Raw genomic sequence first — 19,670 nt, 5'->3', positions numbered from 1 at the left:
AAGTCCAGATCTCGCCCTACTGCGTCCATTAGGTGCTGGAACATCTGCGCCGCGTTTTTGAGCTTGAACGGTGTACTGAGGAACTTGAACAGGCCAAAGGGGTTAATGAGGGCCATCTTGGGTACATCGTCTGGGTGGACTGGGATCTGATGATACCCTCGGACCAGCTCAATCTTCGAAAAGATGCGCGCCCCGTGCAGGTTGGCCGTAAAGTCCTGGATGTGCGATACCGGATAGCGATCGGACGTGGTGGCGTCGTTCAGCCTCCGATAGTCGCTGCACAGTCTCCACCCTCCCGCAGACTTGGGCACCATATGGAGTGGGGAGGCCCACGGGCTGTCGGATCGCCGCATAATCCCCATCTCCTCCATCTTCTTGAATTCCTCCTTCGCGAGGTGGAGCATGTCGGGCGGAAGCCTGCGGGCCCGGGTATGAAGGGGAGGTCCCTGTGTGGGGATGTGGTGCATCACGCCGTGCTTGGGGGCTGTTGAGGAAAACTGCGGAGTGGTGATAGATGGGAACTCCGATAACACTCTGGCAAACTCGTTGTCAGAATAAGTGACGGAGTCCAGGTGCGGGGCCGGTAACCTAGCCTCACCGAGGGAGAAATTCTGGAATGTCTTCACATTGACCAATCGACATCCCTTCAAATCCGTGAGCAGGCAGTGCGTGCAGAGGAAGTCGGCACCTAGCAATGGCTGTCACACTGCAGCCAGTGTAAATGTCCCTGTAAAGCAGCTGGAACCAAACTGCAAGGGGATGGCTCATGTGCCGTAGGTGCGGATGGTGCTGCTGTTGGCTGCCATAAGTTCCGGTCCTGTTCTTCTAGTTCGGGTATCGTGGCTCGAGGGGGGTAGGACACTGATTTCCGCCCCCGTGTCCACCAGGAATCTACACCCGGAGTGCTTGTCCCAAACGTAGAGGAGGCTATCACGGTGACCAGCCACTGTAGCCATCAGTGATGGCTGGTCCTGGCGTTTCCCTGGAATGAGCATGGCGGTCGGCAGCAGCGGGTCCTGGAGCCCCACCTTTGATGATAAAAGCACCAAGACTCAGAAGTGGTGCTGTCCCTTGGTGTGGGTGTTCAGTGCTCCCGCTGCTGGGGTGTGGGAGGGCTGGACTTTCAGTCGTGCCACAGCACTAATTTCGATGGTGGTTCCACCATTTTGTTTGGTGTGCCAAAGCATATCCGCGCGGGCAGCCACCCTGCGCGGGTCTCTGAAGTCTTCATCTGCTAGCAGGAGGCGGATGTCTTCTGGCATTTGCTCCAAGAAGATCTGTTCAAAAAGCAGGCAAGGCTTATGGCCGTCTGCCAGTGCTAGTATGTCGCTTATCAGGGCTGATGGCGCACGATCGCCCAAGCCATCCATATGCAGTAACCGCGCACCCCATTCGCGGAAGGAGAGGCCAAATGTGCAGATTAACAGGGCCTTGAGTGCCTCGTACCTGTCTGATGCCGGGGGCTAACGCAGAAAGTCGGTAACACGGCTCGCTGTCTCCTGGTCGAGGGCACCCACCACGTAGTAATACCTGGTGGCGTCTCAGACAATTTGCCTGACCTGGAACTGGGCCTCTGCTTGCACGAGGGTTGAGTGGTCCAGAAGGTTGGCAGTTTAAGGGAAACTGCATTCTGCAGAGCCCAGTCATTCATGCTGGGTCCAAATGCTGTTGGACCATCAGGGTCACCAATGTAGTCGCGCTGATACGCGACGAGTAAAAGCAACACACTGTGTCGAGCAGGGTCTGGTTGAACTGTTTACTGTTTCAATCTGCATGCGCTTAAATGCCCGCTCCCAGCATCCCCCGCTCTTTGCGGGGCGTAAGTGATGTCGGCTTCCGGGCTGAGGTCTGCCCTGCACTCAGAGCCCTCTCAGTTGCCACCAGCTGCTGACTCGCCCACGACTGCTATCTTCCCATTTCCATTAATTTGATCTCAAACAAAACTTCTGCGGGTTATCTTTATTTTTCCCTACACTAACCTGTATTATTAGCTGGTACATTAAAAGGTCAAAGTTAAAATTCTCAGTTCATATTTCAAATCTCACCCTGGCTTCATCTTTCTCCATATTATAATCTCCTACTACCTGAGAAACCACATTGTTCCAGTTCTGGTCCCTTTAAATTTCTGACTTCCTACACTCTAATATTGCCAATTGTGCATTTAGCTGCTTGGGTCTTAAGTTCTGGATTGCTCTCCTAATACTCTAGTTCTCTTTTCTTCTCCTGTGAATTTTCCTGAATATTTTGCTACATTAAATGCACCATTAGAAATGCACAGTTACTCTAAACATTGAAAATCATCATCATAACTTAGAAATTAAAATCATCATCAAAACCCAACCTGTTTCATGTAAGGGACCCTGTATACTTCTGCAAAAAGTCTTGCGGCACTTAATATAAAAGTGAAATGCCTGAGAAAAAAAGGAAATAATAAAAAAATTAAAGGTTTGAAAAGGATTATATTGCATTCCAGATAAAACAAGACAAATTTAGCATCGAGGTCATCATCACCACTCAGGAACAAATATGATTTTGATCAACATTTAAATCATGCATTGAAATATATATTCTAGTTAATAATTGTCCCTAATGATTTAATTTATGGTAATTTTATTATCATTAAATTGAAATAAAATTTATTATCATTAATTTATTTATTTGAGTGTGAATACCAGTTGTAAGAGTAATTGTGAGTTTGATTTGAATACACTAAATTGATACTTTCAGATGCAAAAGACAAAACAAGATAAAAGTGAGATAAGTCAGTAATTACTTTCATTCTAATGCCTAAAAACTAAAAATCAAACCTGAAATTATGATCTTATTGATGATTGTGCTTTGAATTATTTGTGTTAAATTCCTCTGTAAGAAGTTCAATTAATAGGGCACCCTGATTTCACGATCAAATTGAATAGATAAATTAATCTGGCAAGACTTGTTACGTGGCTATGTTTCTGTATGTTCTGGAAAGGTCCTTTGTCACAGCTTTAAAATAGTGAATAATAATATTGTTCATGGAAATCATGATCAAATTTGCAAACTCTGACAAATATTCAAGAAAACCAAATGATACATTCTGATGGTTACTTACAACTCATCATCTATGTTGAACTGTATTGGACACGGTGGCCTTTTTGGTGACTGCCAAAATAAGCCTGCAAACAGAATATTTCAATATTTTGTAGCACATTAAAACAGAGCTCATAAAAACTTGAGGTAACAATTTGATCAGGCTATTCTAGAAAGGCAAGAGCTCTAGCATGATAGAAAGTACCATCATTTTCTTTTCCTTCATAGCAATACAATTGTGTATTCCTCCAGCAATGCTAGACTCCTACAAATTTTAATTCAATGGTATTGCACAAATATTAAGCACATGAATTCCAATGTAAACTCAGTATGGGCGCCACTGTAGCAGAGTGGTTAACACAACATTACAGCTTGGGGCATCGGAGTTTGGAGTTCATCCCAGCATTCTGAGTGAGGAGTCTTTGTATGTCCTCCCTGTGGAATGTGTGGGTTTCCTCCCACAGTCCAAACAAGTACTGTGAGGAATTGTCCCATGATTGGGTTAGGGTTAAGTCAGAGTTGTCAAGGGTTACTGGGCAGTATGTCTGCAAGAGCTGGATGGGCCAACTCCACTCTGTATCTCGAAATAAAATAAAATATTGACAACCAGGTGCTGAGACGTACTTCAGAACACTAACCTATGTCAAAAATAAAACATTATATTTATGCCTATGTTAACAGTGACCAACTCCATCTTTATTTTACTCATTTCATGCCACACATCTGACTGCCCCAATACACTCCTCTGTAGTCTCTCTGTAAACTCAAATTCCTTTGTGTTCTACCTTCTACTTTATTTAGCTCTGTGCTCACTGATATATCTTGATAACAATCACAGAATTCTCATCCATAACGATAACAAAAATACTGGAAATATTCAGCAGTTCAGGTGTTATCTGTGGACAGAGCTAACACTTCAGTATAACACCTTTCACTAGAACTAGGAAGGAGACTAAAGGTGCTGTTAAGTTGAAATGGACAATGGCCTGACAGGGTGACCTTGTGTTCAGGTTTCTCCATTGATTCACATTTTACTACAACTATAAACTTCTGCAACTACTTAAAATTTCCAAGATTTGTTGAGTGGCGGCCTCCAAAGTATCACCATTTCCAACCTATCCAGCATCAGAATGATGCCTACAGGTAACCAAGTACAGGTTTGGCAATTCTCTTTATGGATCTCTGCAAGTTGTTTTCCTTCTTTAAGATCCACTTCAGTCAAGTTTCTGACAATCTATGTTAGTATCTCCTCACGTGGCTGTACGTTGATAAACTCCTATACTCCTATAATACACTTTGGCACATTACATACCAGGGCGCATGTAAATACCAATTGCCACTTCCCGACAATAATCCAAATATTAATATTTGAAGAAGTTTGAGCAAAGATTTCTTTATATCAATCCTGTTGTACACCATGTATTCCCTCAAGCAACACACATCAAAGTTGCTGGTGAACGCAGCAGGCCAGGCAGCATCTGTAGGAAGAGGTGCAGTCGATGTTTCAGGCCGAGACCCTTCGTCAGGACTAACTGAAGGAAGAGTGAGTAAGGGATTTGAAAGTTGGAGGGGGAGGGGGAGATCCAAAATGATAGGAGAAGACAGGAGGGGGAGGGATAGAGCCAAGAGCTGGACAGGTGATAGGCAAAAGGGATACGAGAGGATCATGGGACAGGAGGTCCGGGAAGAAAGACAAGGGCAGGGAGGGACCCATAGGATGGGCAAGACGTATATTCAGAGGGACAGAGGAAGAAAAAGGAGAGTGAGAGAAAGAATGTGTGCATAAAAATAATAACAGATGGGGTTCGAGGGGGAGGTGGGGCCTTAGCGGAAGTTAGAGAAGTCAATGTTCATGCCATCAGGTTGGAGGTTACCCAGACGGAATATAAGGTGTTGTTCCTCCAACCTGAGTGTGGCTTCATCTTTACAGTAGAGGAGGCTGTGGATAGACATGTCAGAATGGGAATGGGATGTGGAATTAAAATGTGTGGCCACTGGGAGATCCTGCTTTCTCTGGCGGACAGAGCGTAGATGTTCAGCAAAGCGGTCTCCCAGTCTGCGTCGGGTCTCGCCAATATATAAAATGCCACATCGGGAGCACCGGATGCAGTATATCACCCCAGTCGACTCACAGGTGAAGTGTTGCCTCACCTGGAAGGACTGTTTGGGGCCCTGAATGGTGGTAAGGGAGGAAGTGTAAGGACATGTGTAGCACTTGTTCCGCTTACACGGATAAGTGCCAGGAGGGAGATCAGTGGGGAGGGATGGGGGGGACGAATGGACAAGGGAGTTGCGTAGGGAGCGATCCCTGCGGAACGCGGGGGGGGGAGGGAAAGATGTGCTTAGTGGTGGGATCTCATTGGAGGTGGCGGAAGTTACGGAGAATAATATGTTGGACCCGGAGGCTGGTGGGGTGGTAGGTGAGGACCAGGGGAACCATGAAAAGTTGAGCAGTGCTTCAGCTGTTTTGTGCAGTATCTGTGTGAAATCAAATAACCAATTCCAGGGAGGTTACCAGACATAAAAGCTTTATATCTGGATATGGTGGATATAAAAGAAGCAACATTTATTAAGTCAGAACTTGCTGTGAAAACAACAATGGGACTGAGGGCACACAGATAATGTAAATATATTAGCAACTCCCGCAAATTGTATATATGTGACCAGATGCCAATACCTAAAGATTCCTGCCTGAGTACCTAGATGTTGCCAGTGGTGTTTAGTGCTACACTATTGACACACTATGGATGTTGTAAAGTTGTTGCAATTATTCTGTGATACGAAGCCACCACCACACAGTTCAAATCATTGTCAGGGACTTCAACCAGGCCTGCTTGAAGAAATCTCTGCTGAATTAACATCAGCGTATAACTTGTAGCACCAGAGGTCCCAATACACCAGACTGCTACACTATGATAAGGAATGCCTACTGCTCTGTGCCCAGACTATTTCGAGAAATCTGATCACTTGACTGTCCTTATATATGGGCAGAAGCTACAGATCAAGGCTCCAGAGGTAAGGACAATGAAGTGGTAGTCGTGGGATTGCTTCAAACCGGTGGACTGGGACTCGGGAGTTCCAGGACTCGTCAGTGGAGCTGAATGAATACACCATGTTTGTCACAGACTTTATAAAAACAGTGTTCCCACAAAATTATTTGGATTTTTCCACAATCAGAATCCCTGGATGAAGTAACACACACAAAATGCTGGAGAAACTCAGCAGGCCATGCAGCATCTATGGCAAAAAGCATGGTCAACGTTTCGGGTCAAGACCCTTTGGCAGGACTGGATGAACCAGGAGATGCACAATCTGCTAAGGGCCAGGTCAGAGGCATTCAGGTGTGGCGACCAAGTAAGATACCATAGGTCCAAGTATGATCTCTGGGAAGCCATCTCATGGGTGAAGTTGCAATTCTGAACTAAACTTGAATCAATGAAAGATACTTGACAGTTGTGGCATGGCTTGAATGTGAAATAGGTGATAACAGGGCTTTGCACCCACATGAGCTCAACACCTTGTATGCTCGCTTTGACTGTCAAAAAACATGGAAGAATTTTCAAGAACATGCACAGCCCCTGAAGACCCTGTAATTTCATTCTCTGAGGTTGATGGGACAGCACCCACTAAGAGTGTGAACCCAAGGAAAGCATATGGCCCTGGATGAGTATCAATGAGCTGTGCTGATCAACTGGCTGGAGTATTCACCAATATCTTTAACCTCCTGCTTTGGCAGTCTGAGGTGCCTTATTATATCGGTGTCTAAGAAGGTGGTAAACTTCCTCAATGACAGTCATCCATTATGATGAAGTGTTTTGAGAGGTTTGTGATGACTCCTGCCTGAGTAGTAACTTGGATCTGCTCCAATTTGCCTAGTGAAAGTGTAGTAGAGTGCACAGTGTAGTGGAGTGCACATCAGGGACGGTGCCTGTTCCTCCGTTGTTTATCATCTATATCAATGATCTGGATGATAATGTGGTTACCCGAATCAGCAAATTTGTGGATGACACCAAGATTGGAAGGTGTAGTGGACTGAGAGGAAGACTATCACAGCTTGCAGTGGGATCTGGACCAGCTGGAAAATGGGCTGAAAAATGGCAAATGGAACTTAATGCAGACAAGTTGAGACGTCGAGATGTTGGACTTCAGTACGACCAACCAGAGTAGGTCTTAAACAGTGCAGTAGGGCACCAAGTAATGCTGTAGAACAAAGGGATCTGGTAATACAGATGCTGGAAATCCAAGCAATACACACAAAATGCTGGAGGAACTCAGCAGGTCAGGCAGCGTCTATGGAAAAAGAGTACAGTCAATGTTTCAGGCTGAGACCCTTCAGTGGGACTGGAGAAAAAAAGAAGAGGAGCAGAGTTAAAAGGTAGGGGGAGGGGACGGAAAAACACAAGGTGATAGGTGAAACCAGGAGGAGGAGGGGTGAAGTAAAGAGCTGGGAAGTTGATTGGTGAAAGAGCTACAGAACTGGAGAAGGGGGAATCTAGTAGGAGAGGACAGAAGGCCGTGGAAGCAAGGGGGTAGGGGGAGGAACAGCACCAGAGGGAGGTGATGGGCAGACAAGAAAATAAGGTGAGAGAGGGAAAAGGGGATGGGTAATGGTGATGGGCGGGGGGGTGCCATTACTGGAAGTTCGAGAAATTGATGTTCATGCCATCAGGTTGGAAGCTACCCAGACGGAATATAAGATGTTGAATATAAATAAGGTTGAAAGAGCACAAAGAAAATTTAAAAGGATGTTGCTGGGACTGGAGGATCTGAGTTTAAAGGGAAGATTGAATACATTAGGACTTTATTCCTTGGAACGTAGAAAACCGAGGAGAGATTTGATAGAGGTATACAGAATTATGAAGGCCATAAATAAGGCAAATGCAGGCAGGCTTTTTCCACTGAGGTTGGATGGGACTACAACGAGAGGTCATTAGTTAAGGGTGAAAGGTGAAAACTTTAAGGGGAGAATGAGGGGGAAATGCTTCACTTGTGAGAATGAGCTGCCAGTGCAAGTGCTACATGCCAGCTCTATTCCAACGTTTAAGGGAAGTTTGGATAGGTATGTGGATGGTAGGAGTATGGAGGGCTATGGTCCTGGTGCAGAGCCATGAGAGTAGGCAGTTTAAATGGTTCAGCATAGAGTAGGTGGACCAAAGGGCCCTTTTCTGTGCTATACTTTTCTAAGACTCCATGACTGTCATCCCCTCAAAACTAATCAATAAGACTTTGGCCTCAATACATCCTTGTGCACTTGGATCCTCAACTTGCAGATCCCAGTCAGTTCAGATTGGCAACAACATCTCCTCCACGATCTCCATCAGCACAGGTACATCACAAGCTTGTGATAGCACCTTAAGTTTCCGGGGAGCAAATTGAATAATGATAAATGATGACTGCACATGTTAGAAATCTTCACCTTATAGTGAAAGAAGCAAAAATTACCAAAATGATACTCACTTCCGTCCTTCAGCTTAGTGTCTAAAGGGAATGAGTGGAGAAGTTGTACAGCCTGGAGGAAGACAAAGAGTACGTTATGACACTTGCTCACCAGATTGATTATAACATAGATTATTATTCAATCTTACCTATCAATATAAAAATATATTTACGCATGAGTAGGCTAGTGGTCTCTGGAGAGTAAATGACTTCCACCAAATTACAGGTAGTTAAGGAGTTTAGCAAATATTAGGAGGCTTAAATGGAAAGTAAGAGAACAGGAGCTAGGGAGAGGCGAGCTGGGGGAAGAGGTGAAAGACAGGAAAAAGACAGTAAATGTCATGAAGTTACATAGGACTGGAACAAGCTCTTCAGCCTAACTCGTCCATGCCAAACGAGATGCTTATTTCTATGAATCCCATTTTCCTGCATAGCCCTCTGACCCTTTCCTTTTTATGTACCTTTTCAAATGTTTTTCAAATACTGTGACTGCATATATTTCTACCAGCTTCCTCTGGCAGCTTGTTCCACAGAGCTTCCAGCCACTGTGTAAACATTTTGCCTTTCATGCCCCCTTCAAATCTTTTTCCCTCTCATCTTAAACCTATTACTTTTAGATTTAGATTCGTCTACTCTGGAAAAAGACCATAAGATATAGAGGCTGATGTTTGGCTGTCTTTAAAAAGGGTGAACCCTCGCAAGGCGGAAGGCCCCGACGGAGTACCTGGTAAGGCTCTGAAAACTTGTGCCAACCAAATGGCAGGAGTATTCAAAGACATTTTCAACCTCCCACTTGCTTCAAAAAAGGCAACAATTTTACCAGGCCTAAGAAGAATAATGTGAGCTGCCTTAATGACTATCGCCAATTAGCATTCACATTTACAGTGATGAAATGTTTTGAGAGGTTGGTCATGACTATACTGAACTCCTGCCTCGGCAAGGACCTGGACCTATTGCAATTTGCCTATCACCACAATAGGTCAATGGCAGGCACAATCTCAATGGCTCTCCACACGGCTTTAGAGCACTTGGACAACATAAACACCTGTGCAAGGATGCTGTTCATTGACTATAACTCAGCATTTAACACCATCATTCCCCCAATCCTGATTGATAAGTTACAGAACCTGGGCCTCTGTACCTCCCTCTGCAATTGGATCCTCGACTTCCTAACCGGGGGACCACAATCTGTGTGGATTGGTGATAACATATCCTCCTTGCTGACGATCAACACTGGTGCACCTCAAGGGTGTGTGCTTAGCCCACTGTATGCTCACTCTATGCCCATGACTGTGTGGCTAGGCATAGCTCAAATACCATCTATAGATTTGCTGATGATACAACCATTGTTGGTAGAATCTCAGATGGACACGAGAAGGGGTACAAGAGCGAGATATGCCAACTAGTGGAGTGGTGTCGCAGCAACAACCTGACACTCAACGTCAGTAAGATGAAAGAGCTGATTGTTGACTTCAGGAAGGGCAAGACAAAGGAACACACACCAATCCTCTTAGAGGGATCAAAGTGGAGAGAGTAAGCAGTATCAAGTTCCTGGGTGTCAAGATCTCTGAGGGCCTAACCTGGTCCCAACATATCGATGCAGCTATAAAAAAGGCAAGACAGCGACTATACTTCATTAAGAGTTTGAAGATATTTGGTATGTCAACAAAAACACTCAAAAACTTCTATAGATGTACCGTTGAGAGCATTCTGGCAGGCTGTATCACTGTCTGGTATGGGTGGGCAGGACCCAAAAAAGTGGCAGAGGGTTCTAAATTTAGTTCGTTCCACCTTGGGTACTAGCCTACAAAGCACCTAGGATATCTTCAAAGAGAGGTGTCTCAGAAAGGCACCGTCCATTATTAAGGACCCCCAGCACCCAGGGCATGCCCTTTTCTCACTGTTACCATCAGGTAGGAGGTACAGAAGCCTGAAGGCACACACTCAGCAATTCAGGAACAGCTTCTTCCCCTCTGCCATCCGATTCCTAAATGGACATTGAACCCGTGAACACTTTTTAACTGTATATTATTTCTGTTTTTGCATGATTTGTAATCTATTCAATATGCATATACATTATCGATTTATTCATTTATTTTTTCGTTCTATATTATGTATTGCATTGATCTGCTGCTACTAAGCTAACAAATTTCACGATTGAATTAAATTGAATTGAATTGACTTTATTTCTTACATCCTTCATATACTTGAGTAAAAATCTTTACGTTATGTCTCCATCTAAATGCGCAATGTGCAATCATAGTAATTTATAATAAATCGAACAGTTGATGTAATGTAGAGTACACTCAAATCAGTGTGAGTTCATCAGTCTGATGGCCTGGTGGAAGAAGCTGTCCCGGAGCCTGTTGGTCATGGCTTTTATGCTGTGGTACCGCTTTCCGGTTAATAAACCTGATTCTGATTCAGATTCAGAATTAGACAATTTGGCCCAGTGGGTCCGCTCCACCATTTCATCATGGCTGATCCATTGATCCACATTTCCCCTCAGCCCCGATCTCCTGCCTTCTCCCCATATCCCTTCAAGCCCTGACCAATCAAGAATCTATCAACCTCTGCCTTAACATGTTAAGACTTGGCCTCCACAGCTGCCTGTGGCAACGAATTCCATAGATTAACCACTTGCTGACTAAAGAAATTCCTCATCTCTGTTCTAAAAGACAGCCCTCTATTCTGAGACTCTGGTCCTAGACTTTCCCATCCTCTCCACATCCACTCCATCAAGGCTCTTCAATATTCGATAGGTTTCAATTAGGTCACCCCTCATTCTCCTGAATACAAGCCCAGAGCCATCAAATGCAGCTCATGTGACAAGCCATTCAAAGTCTGAATCATTTTCGTGAACCTCTTCTGATCCCTCTCCAGTTGTAGCACATCCTTTCTAAAATAATGTTGGTATCCTTTCTAATGATGGTATGACATTGTGGGCATAACTGAGTCGTGGCTGAAAGAAGGACATACTTGGGAGCTTAACATCAAAGGATATACTTTGTATTAAAAGAACAGGCAGGAAGGCATAGGCGGTAGTGTGGCTCTGTTGGTAAGAGATAAAATTACATCTTTAGAAAGAGGTGACATAGGGTCAGAATGTTGAATCTTTGTCAGTGGAGTTAAGAAACTGCAAGAGTGAGAAAACCATTATGGGAATCATGTATAGGCCTCCAAATAGTAGCCAAGATGTGGGGTTGAGATTGTAAGGGGAGCTGGAAAAGGCATGTAATAAGGGTAATGACACCATTGTAATAGGGAACTTCAATATGCAAGGTGATTGAAAAAAATAAGATTGGTGTCTGATCGCTAGAGAGGAAATTTGTTGAAAGCCTACGAGGTGGCTTTTTAGACAGCTTGTGCTCGAGCCAACTCAGGGAAAGGCTATCTTAGATTGGATGTTGTGTAATAACCCAGATCCTATTAGGGAGCTTAACGTAAAGGAACCCTTAGGAGACAGTGATCATAACATGATTGAATTCATACTGCATTTTGAGAGGGAGAAGCATAAATGATATGTATCAATATCGCAATGGAATAAAGCGAATTACAGAGGCATGAGATAGGAGCTTGCCAGGTGGATTGGAGAAGGATACTGGCGGGGATGATGGCAGAGCAGAGTTGGTTAAAGTTTCTGGGAATAGTTCACAAGGCACAGGATAGGTATGTTCCACAGAGGAAGAAGTTCTCAAATGGCAACTGTGGCTGACAAAGGAAGTTAAGGACTGCATTAAAGCCAAGGAAAGGGCATATAAGGTAGCTTTTAAAATCCAGCAAAAGGCAATTAAAAAAGCTATAAGAAAGGAAAAGATAAAATATGAGGGCAAACTAGCTGATAAATATAAAGCAGGATACTGAAGGTTATTTTAGTGAAATAAAAAGTGAAAGGAAGTGAGAGTTGATATTGGACCACTGGAAAATAATGTTGGTGAGGTAGTAATGGGGGACAAAGAAATGACAGATGAACTTAATAGATTCTTTGCATCTGTCCTCACTGTGGAAGACACCAGCAGTGTGCCAGAAGTTGCAAGTGTCAGGGAGCAAGAATGAGTGCCATTACTATTACAAAGGGAGAAAGTGCAAGGTAAACACAAAGACCTTAAGGTGGATAAGTCACCTGGACAAGATGGACTGCACCCCAGAGCCCTGAGAGAGGTTGCTGAAGAGATAACGTGGTCATGATCTTTCAAGAATCACTTGATTCTGGAATGGTCCCGGAGGACTGGAAATTTGTAAACATCACTCCAATATTTAAGAAGGGAGAGGCAAAAGAAAGGAAATTATAGGCCAGTGAGCCCAACCTCAGTGGCTGGGAAAGTGTTGGAGTCTATATTAAGGATGAGATTTTGGGGTACTTGAGACTAATGATAAAATAAGTCAAAGTCAACATGGATTCTGTGAAGTGAAATCTTGCCTGACAAACCTGTCAGAGTTCTTTGAGGAAGTAACAAGCAGGTTGGACAAAGGAGAGGCAGTGGATGTCATTTACTTGAATTTCCTAAAGGCATTTGATAAGATGCCACATATGAGGCTGCCTAACAAGATAAAATCCTAGCAACATACATTAAAGTTGCTGGTGAACGCAGCAGGCCAAGCAGCATCTATTCGTCAGTCCTGACGAAGGGTCTCGGCCTGAAACGTCGACTGCACCTCTTCCTCTAGATGCTGCTTGGCCTGCTGTGTTCACCAGCAACTTTGATGCATGTTGCTTGAATTTCCAGCATCTGCAGAATTCCTGTTGTTTGAAGATAAAATCCTATCCTTCTTTCAGCAACAACTCAATAATGCCCACAATCTCCAATCGCTCTATGAATCCATGATATTCCGAATGTTACACGCATTTAAATACAGTACCTTCAATCCTTCATTCTTCATCCTTTTGAATTTTGTTTCTGTGGTACAATTTAACTCTTTGCTCTGTCTGCATTTGTACCCAGTCATTGGTTTGTCCTTGCTTACATTCATCATCTACTTGTAAACCTACTGGCTCATCATTAGAAAGAGGTGATATAGGATCGGAAGGTGTAGAATCTTTATCGGTTGAGCTAAGAAATCGCAGGGGTAAAAGGAGCCTGATGGCAGTTATTTATACGCCTCCAAACAGCTGCAGTGATGTGGACTACAAGTAACAACAGGAAATAGAAAAGGCTTGTCAGAAGGGCAGTGTTATGATAATTGTGGGGATTTTAACATGTGAGTGGATTGGGAAAATCAGGTTGGCACTGGATCTCAAGAGAGAGAATTTGTAGAATGTTTGCGAGATGGTTTTTAGAACAGCTTGTTGTTGAGCCTACTAAGGGATCGGCTGTACTGGATTAGGTATTGTGTAATGAACCGGAGGTGATTAGAGAGACTGAGGTGAAGGAACCCTTAGGAGGCAGTGATCATAACATGATTGAGTTCACTGTGAAATTTGAAAAAGAGAAGCCGAAATCTGATATGTCGGTATTTCAGTGCAGTAAAGGAAATTACAGTGGTATGAGAGAGGAACTGGCCAAAGTTGACTGGAAAGGGACACTGGCGGGAAAGACGGCAGAGCAGCAGTGGCTGGAGTTTATGCGAGAAATGAGGAAGGTGCAAGACAGGTATATTCCAAAAAAGAAGAAATTTTCGAATGGAAAAAGGATGCAACTATGGTTGACAAGAGAAGTCAAAGCCAAAGTTAAAGCAAAGGAGAGAGCATACAAGGAAGCAAAAATTAGTGGGAAGGCAGAGGATTGGGAAGTTTTTAAAAAGCTTACAAAAGGAAACTAAGAAGGTCATTAAGAGGGAGAAAATTAACGATGAAAGGAAGCTAGTAAATAATATCAAAAAGGATACTAAAAGAGGATGCTGAGGATGTTCTACGAGTCTGTGGTGGCCAGTGCTATCATGTTTGCTGTTGTGTGCTGGGGCAGCAGGCTGAGGGTAGCAGACACCAACAGAATCAACAAACTCATTCGTAAGGCCAGTGATGTTGTGGGGATGGAACTAGACTCTCTCACGGTGGTGTCTGAAAAGAGGATGCTGTCTAAGTTGCATGCCATCTTGGTCAGTGTCTCCCATCCGCTACGTAATGTACTGGGTGGGCACAGGAGTACATTCAGCCAGAGACTCATTCCACCGAGATGCAATACAGAGTGTCATAGGAAGTCATTCCTGCCTGTTGCCACCAAACTTTACAACTCCTCCCTTGGAGGGTCAGACACCCTGAGCCAAGAAGCTGTTCTTGGGACTTATTTCATAACTTATTGGCATATTTTACATATTACTATTTAACAATTTATTATTTCTGGTGCAACTGTAACAAAAACCAATTTCCCCCGGGATCAATAAAGTAAGACTATGACTATGACAATGAAAAGCTTTTTCAAGTATATAAAGAGTAAAAGACAGGTGAGAGTAGATATAGGACCGATAGAAAATGATGTTGGAGAAATTATAATGGGAGATAAGGAGATGGCGGAGGAACTGAACAAGTATTTTGCATCAGTCTTCACTGACGAAGACATCAGCAGTATACCGGACACTCAAGGGTGACAGGAAAGAGAAGTGTGCGCAGTCACAATTACGACAGAGAAAGTACTCAGGAAGCTGAATAGTCTAAAGGTAGATAAATCTCCCAGACCAGATGGAATGCACCCTCGTGTTCTGAAGGAAGTAGCTGTGGAGATTGCGGAGGCATTAGCGATGATCTTTCAAAAGTCGATAGATTCTGGCATGGTTCCCGAGGACTGGAAGATTGCAAATGTCACTCCGCTATTTAAGAAGGGGGCAAGGAAGCAAAAAGGTAATTATAGACCTGTTAGCTTGACATCGGTGGTTTGGAAGTTGTTGGAGTCGATTGTCAAGGATGAGGTTACAGAGTGCCTGGAGGCATACGACAAGATAGGCAGAAGTCAGCATGGATTCCTTAAAGGAAAATCCTGCCTGACAAACCTATTACAATTTTTTGAGGAAATTACAAGTAGGCTAGACAAGGGAGATGCAGAGGATGTTGTATATTTGGATTTTCAGAAGGCCTTTGACAAAGTGCCACACATGAGGCTACTTAACAAGATAAGAGCCCATGGAATTACGGGAAAGTTACATACGTGGATAGAGCGTTGGCTGATTGGCAGGAAACAGAGAGTGGGAATAAAGGGATCCCATTTTGGTTGACTGCCGGTTACCAGTGCTGTTCTGCAGGGATCAGTGTTGGGGCCACTTCTTTTTACATTGTACATCAACAATTTGGATTATGGAATAGCAACACACATCAAAGTTGCTGGTGAACGCAGCAGGCCAGGCAGCATCTATAGGAAGAGGCGCAGTCGACGTTTCAGGCCGAGACCCTTATGGAATAGATGGCTTTGTGGCTAAGCTTGCTGACGATACAAAGATAGGTGGAGGGGCTGGTAGTGCTGAGGAAACGGAGAGTCTGCAGAGAGACTTGGATAGATTGGAAGAATGGGCAAAGAATTGGCAAATGAAATACAATGTTGGAAAGTGTATGGTTATGCACTTTGGTAGAAGAAATAAACGGGCAGACTATTATTTAAATGGGGAGAGAATTCAAAGTTCTGAGATGCAACGGGACTTGGGAGTCTTCGTACAGGATACCCTTAAGGTTAACCTCCAGGTCGAGTCGGTGGTGAAGAAGGCGAATGCAATGATGGCATTCATTTCTAGAGGAATAGAGTATAGGAGCAGGGATGTAATGATGAGGCTCTATAAGGCGCTGGTGAGACCTCACTTGGACTACTGTGGGCAGATTTGGTCTCCTTATTTAAGAAAGGATGTGCTGACATTGGAGAGAGTACAGAGAAGATTCACTAGAATGATTCTGGGAATGAGAGGGTTAACATATGAGGAACGTTTGTCCGCTCTTGGACTGTATTTCTTGGAGTTTAGAAGAATGAGGGGAGACCTCATAGAAACATTTTGTATGTTGAAAGGCATGGACAGAGTGGATGTGGCAAAGTTGTTTCCCATGATGGGGGAGTCTAGTACGAGAGGGCATGACTTAAGGATTCAAGGTCACCCATTCAGAACAGAAATGCGAAGAAATTTTTTTAGCCAGAGGGTGGTGAATCTATGGAATTTGTTGCCACGGGCAGCAGTGGAGGCCAAGTCATTGGGTGTATTTAAGGTAGAGATTGATAGGTATCTGAGTAGCCAGGGCATCAAAGGTTATGGTGAGAAGGCGGGGGAGTGGGACTAAATGGAAGAATGGATCAGCTCATGATAAAATGGCGGAGCAGACTCGATGGGCCGAATGGTGACTTCTGCTCCTTTGTCTTATGGTCTTATGGTCCTCAGCTCGATTATACTGGTTCCCAACCCCCTGCTATATTAGTTTAAACCACTCTCCACCTCCGAAGTAAGACTCACTGGTCTATAATTCCAAGGGTTACCTCTACACTCTTGAATAAAAACATTTGCCACCCCCCAGTCATCTGGTACTACTCCTATGGCTAGTGAGGACACAAAGAGCATTGCCAAAAGCACAGCAATCTCTTCCCTGGCTTCCTACAGTAATCTGGGGTATATCCTGTCTGGCCCAGGTACTTATGTTTTTAAACAGTTGCAGCACATCTTCTATCTTATTGTTCACTGGTGGATACTGAAGCAAAGCATTCATTGAGGACCTCACCAAACTCCCCCGGACTCCAGGCACTTTTCCCTGATTCGGTCCTACACTAACTCCAGCTATCATTCAGTTCTTCACACACATGTGGAATACATTGGGGTTTTCTTTAATCCTACTCGCCAGGGTCTTCTTATGCCCACTTCTAGCTCTCCTAAGTCCATTCTTCAGCTAGAGCTCCTCTGATCCTCGCTTCCTAAAACTTAAGTAAGCTTATTTCCTCTTGAGAATCTTCTGCGCTGTTCTGAGACATCCTGGACCCTAGCACTTGGGAGGCAACACACAATCCTGAAGTCTTTTTCATGGCTACAGAATCTGCTGTCTGTTTCCCCGACTATCAAGTCTCCTATTATTTTCACTCTGCCTACCTTTATCCTTCCCTGTTGTGACTCAGAGCCAGCACAGTGTCACTGGCATGACTGGTCGTACCCCCAGCAGTATCCAAAGGAGTATACTTTTGCTGAGGGGAATTTGCACAGGGGAACGCTGCGCTGAATGGTTACTCTGCTTACTTCTCCGGGTGGTCACCCATTACGATGTGAAACTTGTACTCTGGGTAAAAGTCTCATCTATGAGCTACTGTCAGTAGTGACTGCTCCCTTCCTGTTTCTGACCTGCACACACACTGATTCAGTAGACAATCCCTTCACGACCTCCTTCCTCACTGTAGCTGTGATACTATCCATTATTCGCAGTGCCATTCGTGCTCTTCTTTTCCATTTTAAAATCTTTTTTATTAATTATTATTAAAGATCAACAAAAAAATACATTAAGGTAATCAAGTCAACATGTCAATATGTACAATGAAAAATTAAATTATCAAATAACTGATTAACAAAATTAAATAATATATCAACAATAATAAGAAAAAGTGTTAAGAATATTTTTTTGGAAGAAAAAAAGGGAAAAAAAGAACCCCTACTAACAAAAAAAAACGATTGGGAGCACAACCCCGGAGCTAAACGCCGTATAAACTTCCATAAAAGAAAAACATCAATCCGCCAACTCAAATCCATTTAAACAAAAATCAGAAGGAAACCATCTTAATTAACTCAAAGCAGATGGTAGTAGCAGGCAAATGAACCCCACCTTTTCTCAAAGTCAAAGCGAGGATCAAAAGTTTGACTTCTGATTTTCTCCAAACTAAGACATAGCATCACCTGAGAGAACCATTGTATCAAAGTGGGAGCAGGGGCATCATTCCATTTCAATAAAATAGCCCTTCTGGCCAATAATGTTACATGCAATTACATGCAAACAACAGGAATTCTGCAGATGCTGGAAATTCAAGCAACACACATCAAAGTTGCTGGTGAACGCAGCAGGCCAGGCAGCACCTATAGGAAGAGGCGCAGTCGACGTTTCAGGCCGAGACCCTTCGTCAGGACTAACTGAAGGAAGAGTGAGTAAGGGATTTGAAAGCTGGAGGGGGAGGGGGAGATGCAAAATGATGGGAGAAGACAGGAGGGGGAGGGATAGAGCCGAGAGCTGGACAGGTGATAGGCAAAAGGGGATACGAGAGGATCATGGGACAGGAGGTCCGGGAAGAAAGACGGGGGGGGGTGACCCAGAGGATGGGCAAGAGGTATATTCAGAGGGACAGAGGGAGAAAAAGGAGAGTGAGAGAAAGAATGTGTGCATAAAAATGAGTAACAGATGGGGTACGAGGGGGAGGTGGGGCTTTCTTTCCCTCCCCCCCCTCTGCATTCCGCAGGGATCGCTCCCTACACAACTCCCTTGTCCATTCGTCCCCCCCATCCCTCCCCACTGATCTCCCTCCTGGCACTTATCCGTGTAAGCGGAACAAGTGCTACACATGCCCTTACACTTCCTCCCTTACCACCATTCAGGGCCCCAAACAGTCCTTCCAGGTGAGACATCACTTCACCTGTGAGTCGACTGGGGTGATATACTGCGTCCGGTGCTCCCGATGTGGCCTTTTATATATTGGTGAGACCCGACGCAGACTGGGAGACCGCTTTGCTGAACATCTACGCTCTGTCCGCCAGAGAAAGCAGGATCTCCCAGTGGCCACACATTTTAATTCCACATCCCATTCCCATTCTGACATGTCTATCCACGGCCTCCTCTACTGTAAAGATGAAGCCACACTCAGGTTGGAGGAACAACACCTTATATTCCGTCTGGGTAGCCTCCAACCTGATGGCATGAACATTGACTTCTCTAACTTCCGCTAAGGCCCCACCTCCCCCTCGTACCCCATCTGTTACTCATTTTTATGCACACATTCTTTCTCTCACTCTCCTTTTTCTCCCTCTGTCCCTCTGAATATACCTCTTGCCCATCCTCTGGGTCACACCCCCCCCGTCTTTCTTCCCGGACCTCCTGTCCCATGATCCTCTTGTATCCCCTTTTGCCTATCACCTGTCCAGCTCTCGGCTCTATCCCTCCCCCTCCTGTCTTCTCCTATTATTTTGCATCTCCCCCTCCCCCTCCAGCTTTCAAATCCCTTACTCACTCTTCCTTCAGTTAGTCCTGACGAAGGGTCTCGGCCTGAAACGTCGACTGCGCCTCTTCCTATAGATGCTGC

The 19,670-nt window shown here is 44.4% G+C and overlaps 1 protein-coding gene across 3 annotated transcripts in view; it reads right to left on the bottom strand.

Moving 5' to 3' along the window:
- Positions 1-19,670, bottom strand: part of uba6 (ubiquitin like modifier activating enzyme 6) — a 455,635-nt gene that overhangs the window by 82,086 nt on the left and 353,879 nt on the right. For all 3 annotated transcript variants that reach the window (XM_063069103.1, XM_063069102.1, XM_063069104.1), the window contains 3 exons: positions 8,527-8,578; positions 3,092-3,155; positions 2,342-2,411 (listed from right to left, as the gene is read on the bottom strand). In XM_063069103.1, the coding sequence (XP_062925173.1) occupies positions 2,342-2,411; positions 3,092-3,155; positions 8,527-8,578 (186 nt within the window). The remainder of the gene's footprint in view (positions 1-2,341; positions 2,412-3,091; positions 3,156-8,526; positions 8,579-19,670) is intronic.

This window comes from Mobula hypostoma, chromosome 16 (genome assembly GCF_963921235.1).
Source record: "Mobula hypostoma chromosome 16, sMobHyp1.1, whole genome shotgun sequence".
Classification (NCBI taxonomy): domain Eukaryota; kingdom Metazoa; phylum Chordata; class Chondrichthyes; order Myliobatiformes; family Myliobatidae; genus Mobula; species Mobula hypostoma.
This window is presented reverse-complemented; position numbering and strand designations above follow the sequence as displayed.